Source organism: Schistocerca serialis, chromosome 2, assembly GCF_023864345.2.
Source record: "Schistocerca serialis cubense isolate TAMUIC-IGC-003099 chromosome 2, iqSchSeri2.2, whole genome shotgun sequence".
NCBI classification, from domain to species: domain Eukaryota; kingdom Metazoa; phylum Arthropoda; class Insecta; order Orthoptera; family Acrididae; genus Schistocerca; species Schistocerca serialis.
This window is the reverse complement of record NC_064639.1, coordinates 982972690-982998050: the sequence shown is the minus strand read 5'-3', so window position 1 is coordinate 982998050 and position 25361 is coordinate 982972690. Positions and strand designations below refer to the sequence as shown.

At 37.9% G+C, this 25361-nt stretch overlaps 1 protein-coding gene across 1 annotated transcript in view; it reads left to right on the top strand.

The window, feature by feature from the left end:
* LOC126456574 (voltage-dependent T-type calcium channel subunit alpha-1G) overlaps positions 1 to 25361 on the top strand; it is a 795987-nt gene that overhangs the window by 739385 nt on the left and 31241 nt on the right. The window contains exons 34-36 of the mRNA XM_050092321.1: positions 104 to 234; positions 352 to 501; positions 4331 to 4623. Of these exons, the coding sequence (XP_049948278.1) occupies positions 104 to 234; positions 352 to 501; positions 4331 to 4623 (574 nt within the window). The remainder of the gene's footprint in view (positions 1 to 103; positions 235 to 351; positions 502 to 4330; positions 4624 to 25361) is intronic.

The window sequence follows — 25361 nt, the reverse complement described above, 5'->3', positions numbered from 1 at the left end:
TAAAATTGAAGTGACGTATTAATATTTTAATGTACATCTTTAGCCTTTAACTTATTTTGTTGCATTATTTATCATTTGAATCAGCACTCTGATTTTCTTCCAGGTGGAATCAGCTGGATGTTATTATAGTAATATTATCTATTGTTGGAATTGTGCTAGAAGAAGTTGAATCAAAATTTATTCCTATAAATCCAACAATTATAAGAGTGATGAGGGTCCTCAGGATAGCAAGAGGTATGCACATGTGACTTCAGTCATATATTTGTTTTTTCAGACACGCTCATAAAATTTCTTGAAGTTATTTCATATGTTACATTACACAGTAATACAGTTATTATTTTCAATCCCTAGTGCTCAAACTGCTAAAGATGGCTAAAGGAATACGGGCCCTGCTAGACACAGTAATGCAGGCTCTACCACAGGTTGGGAACCTAGGGCTGTTATTTTTCTTGCTGTTCTTCATTTTTGCAGCACTTGGTGTTGAGTTATTTGGGCGCCTAGGTAAGTGTTCATGCAATGTACCTACCACAGTTATGTAAACTTATAATTATGTTTTTGAAGTTTACCAGTTTTATATTGACATTTTTCCAACATACGGAATAATTTTGGCAGATAAAATACATTAAGACTATCGTCTTGAGGATATTAAATTATTCCAGAAGGTAAACATTCCCACTGTTAGTGTTATTACTATTATATAATTAATCTTTAAACAGCACAGGTTATGTGAGTCTGTGATGTGGAAATCCTGTACTATTTATTTCCATTTTAATACAAATTTGAATTACTTACACACTACATGAAAGTTTCTGAAAGGTTCTTAAAATAAACAATTTGCTCAACATGCAGTGGCAGCAGAAAACACATAAAAGATATGGAAATGCATGAGATTTCAGAGCCAATGGATCCTTTTCTGACAGAAGGGTTAATCTCCTCTGTCATCTCTTTTCTATAGGGACATTCAACAGTTCTTCGAAACAGTCCTTCCATAAGTTCATGCCATGTTCTTGGTTGGTCACCAACTCCCCTCCATTGTTTTCCATCCATTTTTGGTTTTGCACCTCACCTTTAAATATCTTGTACATCTATACAATTAAAACAACAGGGAAAGTATACTGCTACTCACTACATAGAGGAGGCATTGAGACATACGTAGGTGCAATGAAAGCAGTATTACAAATATTTAAACTTTTGGAGAGTCTTTCCTCCTGAGGAAGGAATTTGTCCAAAATCTTAAATATTTCTAGTGTTCTGTTCATTATACCTATCTACAACTCAGTGCCTCCTGTATTTTGTGAGTAGTAGTCTGTCCTTTCCATGCACTTATTATTCCATCCTCATCTTTCCATCATTTGACATCTACATAATTCTCTTATGTCCTTCTTCAGCCTTCTCTGGTTGCTTGTTGATGAACTACCTCTTTTCTCTTCATTTTACTTTCCTTGTTTCTCTTGCTGCCTCTGTGTAGCATCCTCTTTTGGTACTCCTTTAGGTGTTTCTTTTCAGTCTCAGTCGTGGTGGATTTAAATGTTTCCCATTTTTTTTTGTCCCCCCCCTCTGTCACTTTTCTTTCACCTTCTTCTTTTATCTTATGCAGAATATGAAATCAATTCTATAGCTTCAGTTGATATTTGCTTCTTATTTCCTCATGTCCCACATAGACTTATATCTATTTTGTCTTTCATATTGTCTTGTGATGTTCTTTGTTTTACTATAATTTGTACAAAATTATGATCTCTTCCCACTTCTGCTCCTCATGCTACTCTGGCACCCTTGATTCTACTTACATGTTTTGAAACCACCCACACACAGTCAGTCTGGTTGGTAAACCTCCTTTCTGGAGCATTCCAAGTTTCTAACTGTATTTCCTTAGGCAGGAACATTGTGCTGACAAACATCTTGTTCTTTGCAGTTGAAAATGTTTCAAGTCTTATCCCATTGTCATTAGATTGTTTGTGCAAGATGTATGACCCACTCATAAATCTCTTAGTAGATGCAGCTATCAATGATTGCATTTTAGTCTCCCGTCAACATCTTCATGTCGTTTTGTGGCATCTTGTAAGTCACTTGTTCAAATATTTCATAAAAACGTTACGTCTCCTCATCATCCTTTTCTTCTAGAACAGGCATGTACAGCAAGGATGGAAGTGTTCTTAAAACTTACCTTGAGTCTCAAATAGCAGAGCTTTTCACTGGTTGCTTCATATTTAGTTAGATCATGCACAGTTTTATTGATTTTGTATAACATTAGTGGAAAAACAGTGATTTGTATTGAAATTTAGAAGAAATAATCATTTTGATCGCAAAAATATTTTTTTAATGTTGTGTTTTAATGGTAAGTGGTTTATCAGTGTTGATGAAAATTATCAGTCCATTACACGTCTCCATAGATGGAGTGCAGAGACACCAAACTGAACACGAACATATGCCAAGAGACACGTGTGTCTCTTGACCTGTGTTCATACTCTGTTCAGCATCTCTGCACATCACCTAAAGAGACTTATAAGGGTCTGATGATGACTGTCAAGATTGAAACCAGTTACCATTAATATAGAACATTAAAAAAAATATTTTTCCGATTAAGACTGATCATTTCTTGTACACTATTTTATTGTCGACTGCTATTCCTGTTCAAGGATGTCCTTTCCTTTCTCCAGACCTGTAGTGAAATGTGGTGTCTTTCTCTCCTTTCTGTATGGATTCATCTTTCCACCTGATCCTGAAGAGACACCACATCCATGTTTTCGTTACACAATTTATCATCCATTGCCTTCACTGATCTCAGTCCATTCACTGTTTTGAAATTCCATATCCCCACAAATAAATGTTTGTATTTTAGTCCTTGTTCTTTGCCATAACTGTCAACATATGAAGCCATCTCTGAGGCTTGTTTTCAGTGTTTCATAGAAGGTCTTTGTAACAGAGTGGGTTGTCAGCCCAGTGTTCAATCTCCAACCTGGAGGACCAGTATTAATGTGGGTTTATTCCCATGGAGAGACTGGCTTCACTTCACCATATGAATTTCTGTCCAACAGTGATCTGTTGTGGTTTGCCATGCTTTAAACCTGGTGTTGAATGCCTACCCATAAGGCAGCAGAAGCAGCATTTATTTTCTAGTAGTGCTTACTGGGCATCTCATACAATCAGCATTGAGCTAGGGTGATATTTGTCAAGTGTATCCTTGCCATGGAATACCTTCCCATGCTCCCTAATCCTGCTGCCTCAGTCCTTGATTGTGGATTCAAATTTATTGCAACCAACCTCCATATCCTGTCACCCTCATGGGCTAAAACTGCATTAGATTAACACTCATTCTTTCTTTCCTCCACTGTGTTCCTCAAAGCTGCTTTATTATTATTTGTTTGTTCATTCTATTCTCCAATACTTTTTTCATATTATTCTTTCACTTGCCATTTTCTCTTCTTCATCTTGTATATGTATCACCACTTCTAAGTTTCTACTTCCTATCATTTGTGAATTTAACCTCACATAGTGCATTCTAACATACTACCCTTGATCTTTTATTCTCTCTGATGCCTCTACTTTCATCTTTACCTATGTATGTTTAGTATTCCCTCACTGTACATCTATGAACTGATTATTTTTGTATATTATAGTCCAATTTATTTGTAGCAAATCAATTTCAAAATGATTACAACACCAGGAATCAAAATAATATTATGCCACCCACCCATTATTTATAACTTTATGCCCAATCTCCACAGTAAATGGGTATGAAAATTTATGAAAAATGAAAGGAAAAAAGTTGCTCAGCATTAATTTAGAATACTGAAAAAACTTGTATGACAAAGTGGTGCAGAATATTATTATTCAACTGAAAAGTTCATGAGGGATGCTCTGAAAATTTGAGCAGAACACATACTTAGAATTAAAGTTCATTATTTTTTAAAAAAATTATTGTGTTTCAGTTATGTGTCCAGTACAGTATATTATATTAAAGATATTTTAAGAAAAACTGTTAATCAATTTTTGTGTTTTGACAAGTTTCTTGTACATTAAATCAATAACTTGAAATGGTAGGTTATGAGACAATAAACATCTATCCTATTCCTCCTCACACAAAGTTTATCCTTTGTAACCAGGGTTGGTTCTAAATGATCTAGTTGAAAATTGCTATCTATATCAAAACCTAGTTAACGTGGAACAAGATTTGTGAAAAAGAGTCAAAAGTATATCTTCTTGCATAAAAATTTCAGTCACTAGTTGCAGTTTAAATATATGACTGATATAATTAATGTAACTTTAGCTAAACAGTTCACGAAAACAAGTTTTGAAAGATCAGAAGTTCAAAGTATTTTATATCTTACAGAATGCAGCGAAAAGAGACCATGCCAGGGACTGGGTGAACATGCACACTTTAGTAACTTCGGAATGGCATTTCTCACTCTGTTCCGTGTAGCTACAGGAGACAACTGGAATGGAATAATGAAAGACACATTACGTGAAGACTGTGACAATTCAGCTGACTGTGTCAGAAACTGCTGTGTTTCGACAGTGATAGCACCCATCTTCTTTGTTATATTTGTTCTTATGGCACAGTTTGTGCTTGTGAATGTTGTCGTTGCTGTGCTAATGAAACATCTGGAAGAATCACACAAACAGGCAAGTAAACTGTTGAAGTTTCATTTGCAGACTATAAAATAACTATGCACTGTCACTTACTAATTTGTTGTTGCTATTATTCGTGCATTACACTCATCTCCAGAAAAATTATGTTTTCCAGTCTCATAGCATTTTAATATTTCTTAGTTACATTTACACAGTATGGTAACATGAATTTACACAGTTGGGTAACATGATGGAAGAAGGATATGGATGTCTGCGCAGGATCCGTAATTCTCATAGAATATAAAACAGATTATAGTCATAAGCTCAAGATGTTATGTTCCATTGAGTAATAAATACACCATCAGTTTTTCTTATGGTGCTCCTCATAACCACAAGTGAGGTATTGCCAATATTTAGTGGGCCTTAGGAGTGTAGTGCCTCTCAAAGTCATAAGTTTTGAAATAGCACATGATGTTCAAGATGGGTCAAAGAGAGACTGAAGGAAAAGTCCATCCTGGATGTCAATCAAGTGATAAATCTTAGGACAAAATGTGCTATAAGCATAAATTTTAGAATACTGGCTGTTGAAGTGACAGATAAGTGATAGTAGAGACTGTAGGGATGGAAAAAGTACTGAACATAAAAACTTGAACCTTAAATTTGCAGATGAGGAATTGAGTGCAAGGCTGATGTTCAAAGTGTTATGCAGTGAGCAGAAGAAACTGAATGATCATGTGCTTGTTTTCCAGAAAATTTGAAGCATGTTTCTAAATTCTAATTATTGACAATAATAACTCTGTTTTTAGTATGATCTGGATACAAGATTCCAAAGACCAAAGACATGTATGCCAGCTTCTTTGGACCACATAGGCATGCCATGCTCACTGCATTCACCAAGGGCAAGGGTGAAGGGAGGGAATAATGAATCTGAACTAAGGAGTGTTCCAGATAAAAAGAGTACTGAAATGATGTGACAGTGGAAGCATGAAAGAGACATAAAAGGGCACCTAATCATCATTACAGAAAAGGCCTTTGAGGATGCCTAGCAACTTTGAAAATCATGATAGGCAATCTGTGTCAACACCGAAGGGAACTACTGCAAAAAATTTTAATCGTAGTACTGATAAGTTCTTGGACTAGGTATTGCAGAAGTCAGAGCTGCTGTAATTAGTATTGTTGTTTTTCATTGAAATGGTAATTATTAGAATTTCTATTATTGCTGAGATCCTTTCTCATTTCATGGACTAGGTATTGCAGAAGTCAGAGCTGCTGTAATTAGTATTGTTGTTTTTCATTGAAATGGTAATTATTAGAATTTCTATTATTGCTGAGATCCTTTCTCATTTCATTCTAGGAGTTTCAAAATAACTACATCCATAAGTAATGGAGAAAATACATGCATGAAAGTTTGAGAGTTATCAGACAGTCTTTTTGTAATATGTTCCGTAGACAAACATACAGACATGTAAACAGGAATGATGACACTTGAACTAAAAATTGTCAAATACAATGCAGTGCAACACAATAAATCTGTAGATATTGTACTGGGCTCTACAGATCAAGTCTATGAACATTTATATTAACTCAGTATAAGCGCAATTTCCAATACCATTAAGGAGTCCTGAGTGCAAAACTGTAAGCAGAGGAAGCAGATGCCATTGCATAAAATGGCAGGAAAGCCTCCGCTGACCAAGCACCTTGGTGAATGTTTCTATACATTTAAATTCCAAAAGACACCATGGGAACTGGAATATAGCCCAAGTCACACCTATCTACAACAAGAACAGCAGAAGTGATTGACTGAGCTATTGTCCTAATTTCCACTTCTATCTCTAGTGATGTTTTAGAACATATTATGAGTGCAGACACTGTAACCTATCTGAAAAACAGTGGAATTCCATGTCAGAATATGAACAACTTAAGGAAAAGACAGATTGCTACTGACTGTAAAGATGAGAGGTTGGGTTCCAGACAGGCACAACAAAAAGACAGTTACACATTAGCTTTCAGCCAAAGTTTTCTTTAGAAAAGGAAATACACACACATTCATTCACAAAAGCAAGCACACTTCAAGTGCAATAATGCATGTATGAGGTGTGCTTGCTTGTGTGAATGAATGTGTATGTGTTTCCTTTTCTGAAGGAGGTTTCGGCCAAAAGTTAATATGTAACTACCTTTTCCTTTTTTCTTGTGCCTGTCTGCAACTCAATGTGTCATTGTTGTTATCATTTTCTGCAGATGTGACATCCTAAAAGCCATAAACAGAGATATACAACTCGATTCTGAGTTTCTATGTTTTCAGAAACCTTTAGTTTAGTACTACACCAATACCTACTACATAAGATATCTAGCCAGGTTCACAACTGGATTGAGGACTACTTGATAGGCCCTAGTTAGTCATCCAAGAGTGAAGAATGAATTTAAGATGTTTTTCAAGGAAGTGTGATGTATTGTATAGTGCTGATTTGAATCTTAGGGCTTTTGCACATAACGTAACAACATAATAGGAAATATAACCAGATAATAATGATAATATCCATTCAGTTTTTGACGATATTGTAAACTACACTGTGTGAGGCTTCACTCAAATTTATTCCAGATATTCCAATCACACTATGATATACCATCTCCTACTTTAAACAAAATAAATTTATGTAAACTTGCTACAGTTGAAATGATATAAATTTGCTTCATTTTTAAATTTGATGAAATGTGAGCAGTCTAAATGGGTGGTGCAGCTTAGAAATCTTAACCTAATATCTGCTCATTGTCCTGGAGTTCTTCCTGAGAACTGGATTCATATCCTTGGTCCATTTGGCATGCTATGTGGATTAAGGAATAGAATTAGATCTTTGTACAAGTACAAACAGCAGTTCTGTGCGTCAGACTAAAAGTACTTTTTGATAATTTTGTTGACATCTTTAAGGCTGCATTATTTTGCAGATTATTTGAATTACTTTGAAAATTAAAGACTTGCTTCACATAGATTTGTTTTTACAGATTGACAGTGTAAGATCATATGCTATTTCAAGTTGGTGAACAGAAGGAAAATGAGTAGCATTCTATTATATAACTTCATTACATGTTAATTACAACCGAATATGATAATCTCTGACGTTCCTACCAATTGACCAAATTCTGTAAATTAGATATTGCTGTTTCATAGTAATTTATATTTTATATTCTTCAAAAGGCAGAAATAACTGCTTCTAACAATTTTTGGATATTGTAATTTTGCCATTAATTGAAATCTCAGTGATTACTTGCCCTAAATGATCTGAGAGTTGTGGTATTGATCAGTGCAATATACTTCCAAAACTCATTTGTTATGTATCAACTGCCTGACAATAAATGTGATCAACCAGAAGATATGGCTGTATGTCAATGTAAGTTTAGACACATGTACACCATCAGCAGGTACAGGGTGTTTCAAAAATGACCGGTATATTTGAAACGGCAATAAAAACTAAACGAGCAGCGATAGAAATACACAGTTTGTTGCAATATGCTTGGGACAACAGTACATTTTCAGGCAGACAAACTTTCGAAATTACAGTAGTTACAATTTTCAACAACAGATGGCGCTGCGGTCTGGGAAACTCTATAGTACGATATTTTCCACATATCCACCATGCGTAGCAATAATATGGCGTAGTCTCTGAATGAAATTACCCGAAACCTTTGACAACGTGTCTGGCCGAATGGCTTCACATGCAGATGAGATGTACTGCTTCAGCTGTTCAATTGTTTCTGGATTCTGGCGGTACACCTGGTCTTTCAAGTGTCCCTACAGAAAGAAGTCACAGGGGTTCATGTCTGGCGAATAGGGAGGCCAATCCACGCCGCCTCCTGTATGTTTCGGATAGCCCAAAGCAATCACACGATCATCGAAATATTCATTCAGGAAATTAAAGACGTCGGCCGTGCGATGTGGCCGGGCACCATCTTGCATAAACCACGAGGTGTTCGCAGTGTCGTCTAAGGCAGTTTGTACCGCCACAAATTCACGAAGAATGTCCAGATAGCATGATGCAGTAATCGTTTCGGATCTGAAAAATGGGCCAATGATTCCTTTGGAAGAAATGGCGGCCCAGACCAGTACTTTTTGAGGATGCAGGGACTATGGGACTGCAACATGGGGCTTTTCGGTTCCCCATATGCGCCAGTTCTGTTTATTGACGAAGCCGTCCAGGTAAAAATAAGCTTCGTCAGTAAACCAAATGCTGCCCACATGCATATCGCCGTCATCAATCCTGTGCACTATATCATTAGCGAATGTCTCTCGTGCAGCAATGGTAGCGGCACTGAGGGGTTGCCGCGTTTGAATTTTGTATGGATAGAGGTGTAAACTCTGGCGCATGAGACGATACGTGGACGTTGGCGTCATTTGGACCACAGCTGCAACACGGCGAACGGAAACCCGAGGCCGCTGTTGGATCACCTGCTGCACTAGCTGCGCGTTGCCCTCTGTGGTTGCCGTACGCGGTTGCCCTACCTTTCCAGCACGTTCATCCGTCACGTTCCCAGTCCGTTGAAATTTTTCAAACAGATCCTTTATTGTATCACTTTTCGGTCCTTTGGTTACATTAAACCTCCGTCGAAAACTTCGTCTTGTTGCAACAACACTGTGTTCTAGGCGGTGGAATTCCAACACCAGAAAAATCCTCTGTTCTAAGGAATAAACCATGTTGTCTACAGCACACTTGCACGTTGTGAACAGCACACGCTTACAGCAGAAAGATGATGTACAGAATGGCGCAGCCACAGACTGCGTTGTCTTCTATATCTTTCACATCACTTGCAGCGCCATCTGTTGTTGAAAATTGTAACTACTGTAATTTCAAAAGTTTGTCCGCCTGAAAATGTACTGTTGTCCCAAGCATATTGCAACAAACGCTGTATTTCTATCGCTGCTTGTTTAGTTTTTATTGCTGTTTCAAATATACCGGTCATTTTTGAAACACCCTGTATGTAAATAATTAGAGATACAGTTCTGTAGCAACTAGAACAGCCATCAATATGTGTTAGCATTATTCATGTTTGATGGTGTTACAAAGATAGTGGGTATATAATAGGTGACTGGATAGTGTTAGATGTTGAGTGAGCACTGTGAAGGACAGAGAGATGCGACATACTCTTGTGAGACAGTGTTATCAGCACCTGATAGAGTTTCAAAGGGGCCTCATTGTGCGTCTCCCTTTGGCCACAGGGTCAAACGATGCAATATCCAGATTGGAGGGGCATAGAGATGTGACCAGATGGGAACATGAGGGCTGGCATACTCGTCATCAAGGTTCTAGTTGAGCATTTCTGTTCACCACAAGGGAGGATCACCATAGTGTGCACTAAGTCCACTGTAAACCCTTCACATCAGTGCCTGCCATCTAAGAACAAGTAATGCACTCCCTTCAACATTTTGTGTCATCCTGCACCATTGGTTGGTGACTAGCAGCAGTCAGATTCCAGCATTAGCCTCCCACGCATAGGCTGCCATTAACAGCACAACACAAACAGCTGTATTTTGAGTGGTACTCTGACCATGAAGCATGGACTGCTGATGAATGATATCATGTTGTTTCAGTGATGAATTGTAGTTCTTCACTATGTGGATGACCATGATTGGCGAGTATGACAGTGACCCGGGGAGAGGTTCCATTCTTCCAAAGTTATGGAGAGGCACATTGATGTTACTCCTTGCATCAAGGTCTGGAAATCCATTGGGTAGGACATCAAGTCTTGGCTGGTGATGATTGAGGGAATTCTGAGGGCACAACTGTATGCATGGACATCCTGCATCCTCATGTGTTACCTCTCAATTAACAGTATTCTGGTGCCACTTTTCAATAGGATAATGCTCATCCACAAAGGAAATATGTCTCTATGAACTATCTGAGTGATGTTGAGGAACTTCCATGGTGAGCAAGATCCCCAAATCTGTCCCCGATAAAAGATGCATGGGACCAGCTAGGAGGTCAACTCTATACCAGTGCCAGTACCCAACATATCAAGGCTCAGCTTGAATATTTTCCCAACTGAATCAGGGCATGCATCCAGGCCAGAGGGAGTGCAGTGTCACACTGATAAGTGGGCTCACAGTGTCAAATTTTGTAAATTTGACTCATTTTTGTAGTCACTGAAACAACATTAAATATCCCTCAACCCTGATGTTTAATTTCATTTCCTCCTCCCCTTCTGGGTGCCTCTGGGAAACTGCAGTACATTATAAACCAGACTGCTTACAGAAAACAATATAATGGCCTATACTGAAATAGTTCTGAAGGATGGGCTCACAGGGAACATCAAGCACATACAAAGATGGACAACAAAAATTGCCAGTTGCTTCATTGACTCATTTGAGAACATAACAGACAAGGTGCAAAACAGAAAGGCAGAAACCTGAAGGGCATATAAAAGCTTTCAAAAATTATTTTGGTAACCCCCCCCCCCCCCAGAGCTAGTTTGCAAATTGGAATGTTAGTGTTCTTCAGACTCTTATCTGGTGAAATTGGAACAGTAAAATCAGACTGACAACAGCTGACACAGAGACAAATTAGAAATCACTGTTCCCATGCTCTATCCCTGAGTAGCACATGTGGTGAGATAAAATGTAGCCCTGACACACACTTAACAGGAATTGCTGAGTATAGATGCTGATACAAATATTTTCAATGTAGAAGTGTATGAAAATTCTGTGTGGTATAGTTTTGTACTATCATTTCTGTTTGACACTTCTTTTATACTTATATTACATGGGAACAATGAATTTCTCCACAAAAGTGAGAGTGGTCTTCATGAAGTATATACATATGAAGCTGAACTCATTCTTTGTAAACATGATACGCTGAATGAATGCTATTAGATTTCAAATTTATTCCACAGTTCTTGAATTCTGAAAGATATATCCTAAAGTCCCCAGAAACTGACTGCAGTTTGTGCCTGATATGTAAGCCATATAGACAGTGTCTAGCATTTCTTTTTGTTACTAATTACACCATTCAATGTTTGGAGTAGCTTCTCTGCTAAGCTCTAATATAGTAAAGACAGCAGTTATGTCTATTCTTCCCAAGGCAAAGTTAGGTCCATACATGTTCCATAGATCACTAGCATGAATTATGTCAAAATTCTGCCTATGCATTATTTCATTCCATGTATGTTCAACAGGTGCAGGAAATCGATCCTTGCATGACAGCGCGTAGTACCAGTATGTTTCAAAAAGGCATGCACGAAAATGCGACTTTTCAGAAAGTTATATCTTGGGTTCTATTCATTGTGGAGATAAGGGTTCAAGTGTTCTGGATAGACTGTGGCCTTGTTACCATTTATATACCTATCAGAAGGATGGTCATACTATAGGTATCCTACAATACAGGGTCAAAATTTAAACACACACACACACTTCCTCCAGCCCAGGCACATTGAGCAAATCGGTTGGTCCTGTTGTATTAAGTGTGATCTAGGGTGAGCCACACATGACTTATAAAAGCCCTATTAGTTCATGTGCAGTTCCTGAGAAAACCCTGAAGAACCATGATGTTTAGGTACTAAAAGTACCAACTGTGGGGGTGGCCACTTCTATAATTTCTATTCATGGCAAATCATCAAAATTTTTATTACATGTTCTTAAAATGATGTTCTCAGGAAACCTGGAAACTTTTTTGATATAATTATACATTACTGATATCCAGAGGTTCACAGTTACTGTACTTATGCACATAAAATATACTCATAATATCCAGCCTGAGATGTAATTGTAGTTTTAACTGCCATAATGGCGAAGGCACTGGTGTCATTGCAAGAGTTCTGAGGTCACAAAACTATGTTTTTAGTTGCCATTTTTCACCAATAAAACTTGTTGATGCACTATCTCTGTATAATGGGCACTTCATGGCAATACAGGCTGTCTTGACCTGGAAGTTATTGATTGTGCCACCTGACAGTGTAAGCACCTTTCAAAAGTTATTTTGTCATTCAAAATTCTTTGTAGTTGCAAATCAGATATCAGATTTTTTTGTGTACTGAATTTGTAGCCTAAAAATGTGCATTTTAATGTAAAGTAGTGTAAAGTGAACTTGCGTTGGATGGGAAACAGTTTTGTGTTAACCTTATATTATGTATGTCCGCCCCTCGTGGTCTCGCAGTAGCGTTCTCGCTTCCCGAGCATGGGGTCCCGGGTACGATTCCCGGTGGGTTCAGGGATTTTTCCTGCCTCGAGATGACTGGGTGTTGTTGTGTCATCTTCATCATCATCATTCATCCCCATTACGGTCAGAGGGAGGCAACGGCAAACCACCTCCATTAGGACCTTGCCTAGTAAGGCGGTGCGGGTCTCCCGCATCGTTCCCCTATGCTCTGTAAAGAAGCATGGGACTTAATTTCCATTTTTATATTATGTATACTTATATGTGCAAAAGTATGTACGTGTGTCAAAGTGTATAAATAAACCATTAAAACTTTACTGATCAACAGAATTAGTTTTATATAAGCAGTGCACCCTGCTGTAAAAGGGGAAAGAAGGGAAGCAGCTGAAAAATGCTCCTGTCGAAGCACATAAAAGATAAATACGTTCCTCTTTGAAAGATTCCTTTAAAAGATTCTGACATAAAAGTGGGAAACCAGCTGCCTCAGTCCTCATTCCACATTCCAAAAAGGAGAGGGCAAGAAAGCAGAGAGTTTTAAGGTATTGCATGAAACTAGTCTATAATTCATGTTATGGGATGCCCTTGCAAGCTTTTTTTTATCAAAGGGGAGTCCTTAAAATGGGGACTGTGCAGAAATGTCCAAGAGATGGCTCTCCAAGTGGATTTATGAGTCAGAATGTACAGCGGTACATCATCAAAAGAGCATGGCTCATGTTTTTGTAGGAGAGTTGGAAAATATGAGAAAGGATCAAAGTGGATGCCCTTCAGATGATGCCCTGGAGTTGGTTTTCAACCAAGGCTGCAGACTGGGAGCTTTACCAAATGCAGAAGTTGTCAGCATATAAGATGAGGGATACCTGTGGGCCAATGGAGGTTACTAGCCAATCCATGGCGATGAGGAAGAATGCAACACTCAGCATGGAGTCCTGTGGGGATGCCATTTGCTAGGACCCACAAGGAGCTGAGTGTTGTACCAACTCTAACCCAAATAGCCACTGGAATAAAAGTTGATGAATAAAAATTAATAGAGAGCCTCAAAAGCCCCAGTCATGGAGGGAAAGTAAAATGTAGTGACTCCAAGCTGTGTCATATGCATTGTGTAGGTTAAAAGAGACTGCTTTATGGTGTCAGCATTTAGAAAAAGCCTGTTAGATTGCTCTTTCCAACATAATCAGATGATTGGTTGTGGATAGTTCTTCCCACAAACCTACTGATAGAGCAACAAAATGCCCCATGCTTTGAGTATGCAGCATAATCAGCTGCCTACCATCCTTTCAAGCAGTTTGTGTTAATGAGGCTAATCGGTTGATGGCTGTCAGTCAGTGGATGTTGAATTTTTTGCCTGGCTTAAGGATCACGACATTGACACTATCTCCCCACTGTGAAGGGAAAAAATGCTGTACCCAAATATGGTAGAATATTCTAAATTGGTGGAGTCCTTGAGTAACATTTGGATATTGGATTATCTGATTGTGAATACCAATCAGCATCTGGGGCCACATCATGTGGCAAACCAGTTCCCTGTCAGCGAAATATTCATTATATAATTCGGAATGGTGTGGATGAAGGATAGGGGGATGTTGTCAATTTGCCTTTATGTGTTCTGTAGATAGCCAGATAGAAAGAGGACACTAATGCTGTCACAAAGTCAGTCACAAGGTGTTCCGCAAGAACTGATATGTGTATGCCCTGAAGGAAGTGTTTCCTTAGATAGCTAGACTTAGTGTGAAGCCACTTACAAATGAGAATGGTGGTCTGTGAAGAATATCACTTGAGACACTTCATTGTCTTTCAATGATTCTGAATAGCTGTTTCAATGTCTTTGGTCCACCATGGTACTATCTGGTGGTGGAGGGAGACTGCAGAAAGGCAACAGCAGTTCCAGCAGTGCAGTTCATCACATTGGAGATGTCTCCCACAACTTTATGGATGCAATCTAACAGAGAGAGGGCGAAGGTGACGACAGAGTACACAACTGACTGCCTATTGGCTTTTTGAAGAGTGCAACATGGTAATTCATCTGTCAGGTGATGACAGGCAATGGACAGGATCACCAGAATGTGGTCACTGTCATGCAGATCATTGTGTAGTGATCAATGCAGTGAAGTCACGAGATTTAGGAAAAACATCATAAGGTCAGTAGCTGAAAAGGTGCCACAGGAATTACTGAAGCAGACGGGAGTATCATAATTTAGGAGACACAAATTGAGACCAGAAAGAAGTTGGTTAATCAGAAGGCCCCTACCAGATTAAGTGGTACTTCCCCACAGGGAGTAGTGTGCATTCAAATACCCAGGTGGAAGAAAGGAGGAGGGGGAGGGGAGAAAGTTGTTGGATTAAGGTGGTCATCTCAGAACAGGCAGTGGCCCCACCTGTAAGTAAAGAAATGTTGCAAATGATGAACTCTTGGGTCTTTTGGTCTTTAACACTCACAATGCTATTGTTTCCAATATGGTGCACGGAAGAGGGGGAGGCCTCGCAGAATCCATTCACTGATGACATCTATGTCAATGATACAAACCCCTCCAGATGCTCTCTCAGGACCAGTGTGGTTCCAACAGTATTCATGGTAACTTGAAGAGTTGGGGAATGGTCATCAGTATTCTTGGTGAACAACACAGATCACAGAACAAGAGGAAATTAGTTAATTCCAGCAGGTAACAGTAAGATCCATTGCAGTTCCACTGGATCATCAGACTGATGGTTTCATTGTTAGGCATGAAGGCACCATGGGGACAGTTTATACCTCAGCATACTGTCTGTCACTGTAGGCAGTTGAACAATCTCAGCGAACACTGATGTGAAATCCACAGGCATGGGGGAACCTCTCACCTCCGGGGTCGCTAGAACAGCCTTTTTCCAAGACTTCTTCTTCTCTTTCATGACGTTTGGCAGTTGAGGTTCTTCTGAGGGCTTATCCGCTGTGGGTATAGGAATGGAAAAAGAGCAGGCAACGATGAGATTCCCAGTCTATGACTCCTTCAGCCACTGGCTGGTGTCAGGCCTCTGACCTCTAGATTTCCAGAAAAAGGGTTCATGCAAGAGAGCCATGTCACTGGTACGTGCTGGAGGAGGATGCTGCCTCTCCAGGCAAGTGGCTGAAGTGGTTCCATTCAAACTATGAGAGGGGAAGGACTATTGCCCCTAGCGTCAAGTTTATTTCTGTGGGTACTGGATGTTTATGTGGAAGGGGTAAGTGCCTAAGATACTGCTGACAACCAGCCACAGCAGTTGCAAAGGTCAATATCAGTGAAGCTAGATACAAGTGATCATATTTTTCTGGGATTCAAAATATGAGAGATGGTCTGTGACTCTCAGTTCCTAGATTTAGCATTTTGTGAGTAGGTTAGGATGCTTTGGGGATTGGGTTGGATAGTGATCCCTGCAACTGAGACAGACAGATGATAGTGCACATGATGATTTTCCATGAAGTGGACCTCACTGTCTCCCCAAACCATGCTGTATGTACTCTGAGAACACATATGTGCGAAACTTTGACATTTAAAATGCCACGTTTGGGGCAGGAAATACAGCTTTGCATCACAGTGGTAACACTTGATTTTAAAATTTTATGGAAGCAGACCCCTTAACAAAGAGGATAACTACACTGGTGTCTACTTGCTCTCTGGATGGCCATGGTATACGCAAGGTATCCCTTGCCTCTCCAAATGTTTGCATAGTTCTTTGTCTTCTTGCAGCATTATCTTACATGGGAAATTAATCCCTGTACCATGTAAATCACCATCATATTACAGGGGAGTAACAACTTGGACTGAGGGAACCTGCGGCATATGAAGTTCTGCTCCTTTCACATGCACACTTCCTTGAAGCTACTGAAATGCAGTTCTTAGTTTGAGAAAGCTACAGAAAAAGCAGTTGTACACCTAGTAGCCACAAGTCATACACTAAAAATTGTTTTGTTGGTGGAAGGTTATTAATAGTTAAATGAAAGTATTCTTGTACATAAAATTTCACTCTATTATAGTAAGCTTGCATACACCAGTTACTACCAAGCCTTACTCTAAGATCTACAAAGTCTGAAAAGTCCATGTGTACACATCATTCATAACTATAGCCAGTTTATGGTAATTATTAGTTATCCTTCACTGAATGTTTACAAATGGATTTTTTTTTTTTTTTAGAATAGCTCACTCAAATGTTGCTATAATCAGTCTCACATAACAAAATGTTCATGTTCGCGAGTAAGCAACAAGCCATGCAGAATTTAGTTATTTAAAATATATCCAAAAGATCTGAATTTCACACTATGCATTATATTGAACTCTCTTCCACACTTTACGGCATTTCTCAAACATTTGGGTACCGAAATATCACAATATTAATAATTTTCATCATAGGACCTATCAATAGGTCTGATCACTCTGTGAGCTAAGCCCCAACTCTACTCATCTCTCTACACAAAAGAAGTTTCTAGTCCCCAAAATACATGTGAATATGCTAATTTCTGATTGGCAGAGAAACATCACTGCCAGTCAGAAAGCAACATCAAACCCACTCAATCCCATGCACATGCACAGAACCAATCAAAACTTGTCACTGAACCAGAACAGTAAATTAACATAAATATATTTTGAAAACCCACAAATATAAAATTAATTGCCTCTTAACAGAACTACTTTACCGAAATCATAATCTCGTTTCCCAGTACCATAAACTGATGAAATAATTTATAACAAATTCCATGGAATGAATGACTAACACACACGCCATTCTCAAACATTCCTCACAACACTAGTTGCTTCAATGTATAGTATAAAAAACTTTACATGTAACATTATTTCACATTCACACCTTCATTAATGTCATGACTAAGCTCAATTGTAATAGTAGTTAATAAACAATTAAGAGATTAAAGGAACAGAACTGAAAATAAAAATTACAGTATTTCAACTGCAGCTCAAACAGTGTCTGTCAGCTAGTGACCTCTACCAGATGCCACCTGTCCTGCCCGTGACTCATAATGCATGTCTGTTCACTGCTGTTACGATCTCAATAGGCACGATGTAGGGCACTATGCCTCATGCCCCCTTTAAATATGAAAAAGTTTTTCTTGCAAATAAAAATTTTGATTATTTAACTCAGACATCAGGCCAATACCAAAACCAAAATATAGTAAATTACATTTCCCTTATTTCAGACGTAGTAGTTCTAAAACTAACCTAGTATATTATTTGACAAAGTTATATTGCTTTCAAATTCATCAAAGTAGTTTTTCATACAAAATTAGTTTTTTTCACATAACAGTGAAACTTTTATTTCCTGTGCACTTTCCAATAGTTATAAAATTTTCCTTTTTCGTAATGGACTGTGTGTCTGTATTTTACACCAATTAAATTCTCTCCTACCTTCATGTTGGCAGTTCATTAGCTTCACAATTTTTCTACACTTGCTTCTCATATATGTAGGGCACCCTGGTATGTGGCATCCATAACATTTGACCTTCAGCTACAGTCCAAGTTTCAGTTAGAAGTCCATACTTCCTAAAAACAGAGTTTGGTCTAAACCTGCAAATAACAATTACATCTTCCAGAAATGAATCATTATTACATATGTTTCTTAAATTTCATTTCCCTATTAATTAAAGTAACAGAGACTTTACCCTAACTAGTGCATTAAAATGGCACTCAATTAAATTTACTTGACACCATAAGTAAACAAATCAAAATAATTTCCAAACTTCAGCAAGTGCCTTGATTATTTACTTAGTGAAGTGAAGTATTTACATTAAGTAGATTCAAGTTATTTAAAAATTGATTTCATCTAGTACAAATCATTCTTTGGCAATATTTACAACACAACATAGTTACCACTGCTTATATCAGTTACTTCATTACAACTCATGTACAGTCACTCATCTGGTAAAAATATTAGAGTGTAGCCACAATGTCTCTCTCTATCTTCACATGATGTTTTGACTTTACAAATTCAAAAAAACTCATTTACAACTTTTTTGTTTCACCTTCCAACTCTCTGACATATGAATTTAGCTAATGTCAATACTTGTATTCTCCTTTCCAAACTTAGTTGATTCTTTACATCACCATACTAATCAGTTAATCTCAATAATCACATCCAGTATTTTCCCATGTCACAAAAATCTGTTAACCATTTTCCACCAAAATGACATGCCTCTCCTTCCAACAAGTCATCTTACTACATTGTTATTTGTTTTTCATCATGACAACACACCACTGGTTGCAACAAAACATCTCATTCCCCATTAGTCCCCACTTACTAATATGTTCCTTCGCCCAGCATTTTCAAAAATATTGGAAAAACTGATGAAGCACCGAATCAACAAATATCTAAATGACCATAATTTACTTAACAGAAATCAGCATGGCTTCCAAGCATGTAAAAATATCGAAATAGCAGTAATGCGCTACACTGAACAAATAATCAAAAATCTAGAAAAAGATTATAGTGTAGTATGAGTAAATCTAGACCTCTCCAAAGCTTTTGACACTGTGAACCAGGACATTCTTTTAGAAAAATTGGAAGCGTTGGGTATACATGGGATAGGAAAAAAATGGTTTGAATCATACCTAAAAAGCAGAACACAGGTTGTAGGACTGACATCAACTTACTCCAACCACAAAATAAATTCAGTATCAGAGGCAAAAAATGTAGAAATAGGAGTACCACAAGGCAGCATCCTAGGGCCCATATTGTTTCTCATCTATATAAATGATTTTCACACCTCAGATGATGCAGCCAAAGCAATAATATTTGCAGATGATACTAGTGTGATAATAAGTGCACCAAAACAATTGCTACCAACAACTGCTGATAAAGTACTAAACTACATCCACTCTTGGCTACATGCAAACAGGTTGACATTTAATCTAAATAAAACAAATTATATGCAGTTTGGGAAAAGATGTCAAAATGTAAATCTCGATCTGGTGTGGGGTGACAAAGCCTTAGACAGAGTGACATCCACAAAATTGCTGGGGATCATGTGGATGCCGGCCGAAGTGGCCGTGCGGTTAAAGGCGCTGCAGTCTGGAACCACAAGACCGCTACGGTCGCAGGTTCGAATCCTGCCTCGGGCATGGATGTTTGTGATGTCCTTAGGTTAGTTAGGTTTAACTAGTTCTAAGTTCTAGGGGACTAATGACCTCAGCAGTTGAGTCCCATAGTGCTCAGAGCCATTTGAACCATTTGATCATGTGGATGAAAACTTAAATTTTAATGACCACGTAATAAAACTTGCACAGAAACTTAATTCAGCCTGTTTTGCCCTCAGAATTATTGGAAATGTTTGTACCTCAGAAGGTGCCAGAATGGCATATTTCGGCTATTTTCAATCTCTTGCCACATACGGAATAATATTTTGGGGTTCCACAACAGGGCACCTAAAACAAATTTTTCTGTTGCAGAAGAGGGCCATCCGAATAATAACTCACAGTCATCCACAGACACACTGCAAACCCATATTCAAAAGCTTAGAATACTTACTATACCATCATTATACATATACAAATGTGTATTGTATGTCAGGACCCACATTGCAGACTTTCAGACAAATGCTGACTTTCATAACTACAATACCCGTAATAGCGCAGCACTCCATACTCAGCAAACAAAAAGAACAAGTACACAAAGGCATGTGAGCCATATCAGTGCAAAACTGTACAATGCACTGCCAGTCAACATCAGGCAGTTAGAAGACGATAACAAATTTAAAACAGAATTTCAAAAATTTCTAGTAGAATAATGTTTTTATTCTGTAAATGACTATGTAGGTCAATAAATGTTTTCTGATGATATTTATAAAGGCAAAATGGAAAATACTCTATCTGTACCTAATCATTCATTACCTAATCATTCATTACATTCACATACTTAAAGGACAGCTGTTGTGTGATGTAAATATATACTTAAGCAGTGTTGTGTATATAAGGTCTTGCCGTTTAGGGAGGACAAAACTAAAGCCTTATGAAAAACAGACTATGCATTTAAAATAACAAGCAGGGATGTATATAGGCTATATTAATTTCATTGTATTATTTTGTTTTGTACTTTTTTAAGTATATATTGTTTGTGTCCCATTTCTTTGAAATGGCTTACATGTACCCTTGACAACATCCATACAATATTTATTGTCAACAGATGGATAAATAAAATAAATAAATACATAAATAGCTGTCACCTTCAACAAACTTTACAAAACCAATTCGAAATCCACTACCCATTTGTCATTACACAAAACCTCTCATTACCCCAAGCTACCTCAAATTATCATAAGTCACTTCATTTTCACGACCAAATCCTATAATCACTTCAAATTACCTTAACCCTCCCTTCCACAATTATACATTTCTCTCTTTCTATAAGCTTCAACATGCAGTACCCCCTGTTGCTTCTACTTTTCTACAGAAGTGAAAAAAGTTGAGGATGATAGACAAAAGTTCAGAATGAGAGAAGAGAAAGATTGACAACACAAAAATAAATTAAAGTAGTACTGTCAGTAACTTGAGTATCTGGTAATCGACAGTTATCTAGCATTGCAAAGAGTGCAATGCCCTCTGTGGTATTTACCCCAACTCCTCTTTTTTATCTGCCTACTACCTTCAGCGTTACTAAACTCACAACTTTCAAGGGCTCATTTCTGAATCTATTTTCCCTTGGTTTACCAATAACTACAATCCAATTCTCTCCCCATCTTACTTTCACATGGTTTAACAAAACAAATGTGCCTGGTCAACACGTACATTCATAACACAAGCAGCAGAACTTACCTCATTAAGCTACATTTCTTTGCTTACAGCTTCAGCTATCAGAACGACATCAACACCTTTTTCTTCCATATAAACCTCTCATACTTCCTTAAAGTAAGCATCTTTTTGTGCATTACCATTTCAACCACAACATTCTAAACTTCCACTTTTTCATTGGAGTAAGCACCCATTTTGATGTATTACTGCATGCAAAAACACCAGTTTCAGTCCCTTCTGCCTGTACTCAATAACCACTGATTTTTGCTGAAGCAGACTCCACTTTACTTCCTTCAGTACTGTCACTGCTGTCCATCATTAATCTCTTATCACCACAGTAACATTCATTTTACCAAACTCCACAATTGACTCTAATTTATCATCCAGAATGGATACCAGAACCTCATTACTTCCAAATTTAACTTCCATACAGTACATTGAACCCTCAGAACATAAAATTATACTACAACAAAAATTCTTTCTTGCCCTACTTTGCTAGAATTTTTATCCAAGAGATGGCAGGTGTTACAAGTGTGAACTGTTCTAAAGATTCCTTTTCCAAATCACTTCATCCACAAAAGTTGTCACATAAAATGGAAACCCAGATAGAAAACAGTAAAACAAAAATTGAAGAGCACTGTGGGAATAGAACTCGGATATAAGAGAGTTAAGATAGAGTGCACTAGAAAATAAGAATGGACACACCCAGCCAGGGAAGGTACTACTCACCAAGTGGTGTGCCTACCAAATTCAGCAGACACCCTACTTCATTTTACTCCTTCTTCTGACTATCATTTAATTCAGCTATTTCTTCTACTTTCCCTTCTATCTTTACCTGTACAACCAGCTACTCTTATGGATCAATCCCCATTTCCTCAGTGCCATATTCATTATACCCTTTCATATATTTCCTTTTTCTGAAGTACCTAATGGGAAAACTGTCACTCTCCTCAGCGGCCGGATTCTTTTTCCTAGAAAATGGCATCATTCCATTTCTTCCCTGTATTTCCAGCATCGTAGAATCTTCATTGAAATCTAACTTCCCTTGGTATTTATTGAAAAAGTCCATCTCTATCAACATGTCCATACTTAATCCTTGAATTACCAGGAAGTTATTATCCACCTGTATACCATTTACTTTAAGAGACAGCAATACTTCATATTTAATGGATTTCTTAACATTTTCTGTTACTACAATTATTTGAATCCTCATAACAGGCATTATTACTAACTCCTCCTCATTTGTCAAAGTATCTGACCACTTTTGACTAACAGCTCAAAATCCCTGCCACTGTCAGCTAAACACTGCACTTCCTCTCCTAGAACCACTAACTTAACTGCTAGTTGTCCAGTCTTCTCCCCACTATTACTGACTTCAGATTCATCTAGTAAATCACGTACAACTTCCCTTCTCTCAAAACCTTCCCCAGGCCTAGAGATTACAGAGACATTTCCAGGATTTATCCTCTTAGTAGCAGACTGCTGTCCACTAATGACAAATCGAAACACCTTGACGCATCTCCTTTTTCTTCCTGAACCTCTAATCTATCACTTAATTGACCCCCTCTATGGTCACCCTGAGCATGCACCTCTGCCCTTACTGCAAACAAATTCTCATTAGCCACATCCACGATATTTCTCTGCAATTCTTTACTATCTGTGCTCTCCCCTTCTTCATCAAAAGATTCCTTGTCTGTTACATTGTTTACATTTCCTTATTGATTTGAACCTGTTCATCATCTGTACACACTCGTATCAAATCCTCATTACTGCAGTGTTCCTTCCACCTGTTCCTATTCAGGAAGTCACCTAAGCCACTGTTAAATACCCATTTTTTGATGTTATTTACCTCATTTGTATTGCCCACATCATTGCTTCATTTTCAGTTGCTTCATCGTACACATCACAAAAGGTGTTGCTAGTGCTCACAGACTCCTCTGTTGCCTGTTTTAGACATCACTATCTTAATATATTGGAGATCGCAATCTGTTAGCATGTCATTATCAGAGTTAGCTTGCCTACTTGCCATAGCCTGGCGCCAGCCTCTTACAACTCTTCCCCTGTCATTATCTCAAGACACACCCACTCTACATTTACATTCTGTTGAAATTGTGCTTTATTTGGAGGCCTAAAGTTTCTGTTAGCCTGCTCCTCCTACTGCTTTAGTCTCTCCTCCTCCTGCATTAGCCTCTGTACTCTTTCCAGATAATTAATACATTTGTTAATTTCATCTCTGGGAGCAGCAATTATTTTGTTATATCAGTTTATAGGCAACTTCCCATCTAAACCCATTATAATCTGCTAAGGCTCTAGTTTGTCAGTGAGATACAATAAATTAGCAACCCACTTTAAAGCAAATCTTTTCACAGTCTCCTTTCTGGGATTAAAGTTTTCACCAGCCCATAAATTGTTTTGCTGTTCCATCTGCTTTTGTTTACCCCAGTATTCTCTGAAATAGCATCTTTATACTTTTCCAAAGTATCATATTGTTCAGTAGCATTCACACTTCAGGTCCTGGCTTCCCCCGTAAAACTTATTGAAATAAAGCTGATCTTTTGTCTATCAATCCACAATCTTGGTAACACATTTTCAGAATCATTCCAAAATTCCTTTGGATGCACATGTCCAGCAGGATCAGAATGTAAGAACTTTGTGTTAGTGTTGTAACCTACTTCAGCCAACTCTGATATCAGACTACCACCCAGACTGTTAGTACCAACTTACGGTATATACTGTGTTCTACTTTAGTTAGTCTGTTGTTATGATCATGCAATTTGTTTGCTACCATCCCCCTGCGATTAGTTCAGACACAACCTTTGCAGCTTTTAAACAATTTTCACTTTCTTCATTGATTTTACTATTCAAAATTGTATGCTCACTTTCACATACACCTGTAACTATAGCTATTTTATGCTTTACTTTATGAACATGTTCTTGGATCTGACCCATTCTTTGCTTGCATTCATTAGCTACCCTTTGTATAGTCTCTTAATTCGTTTCTTACACTATCTGAGGATTTCTTACAACTTTCCTCAACTTGAGAAACCTTAACTTTGAACTTTTCGTCAAAAGCCTTCAATTCTTTTTGTGACATCTTCTTCAGGTCAGAAGCGCTTTTTTTTTTTTTTTTTTTTTTTCTTTTTTTTTTTTAACTTAGTATCATTTTCAACTTTTACCTATGTAAGCTCACCAACTAAATCCTAATAGTAGTAACACACTGCTATTTAATCTCACTAACTAAACCATTTGAAGTATTGGACTGCTGATCAGTATTCCTATTAATAGTTGTATTCGCTTCATTGATGCTAATCATAAATGCTGCTAACATCTCCTTTATACCTTCCTGTTCAGTTTGCTTTACCGGCAACATATCGAGTGTGGCATCTGTTTATTTAGGTCACCCTGGCTCATATCAAATAAATCAGTATCACTAAAATCACTCTATCTATTGTTAAAAGAGCTGATACCATCTCCCGTAGTTACATCTGTTAAAACATTTTGGCCTTGTTTCTCTCCCACAATTGTAGATAACTGTCATAAACTAGGAAGTGAAACACAATTCATTTCTAATTCACCCATTTTTCTCTGCCCTTTAGTGCTTGTCTGACTGGCACTTCCATCAAACTAAATCACATCCTCTTCCTTCACAGCTACAGAATTATCATTATCTTCCATTTTAAAAAGTCTTTTGATACAAGCAAACAACAGATGAACTAAACTTAACTCACCTCTATTTGATGACTGTAGTCACAGCGTGCAAAAACTGCAGGTCTGTCCTCTGCCTCCAACTACACCAGTTCGTGGGCTATCATTTACTGCCAACACCGTCAGTGCAGTTGTTGAGATAGTGGCTGCCGCTACATTCATCATTCCATCTGCTAAATCCACACAGCTTCTTCTGTCATATCTACAA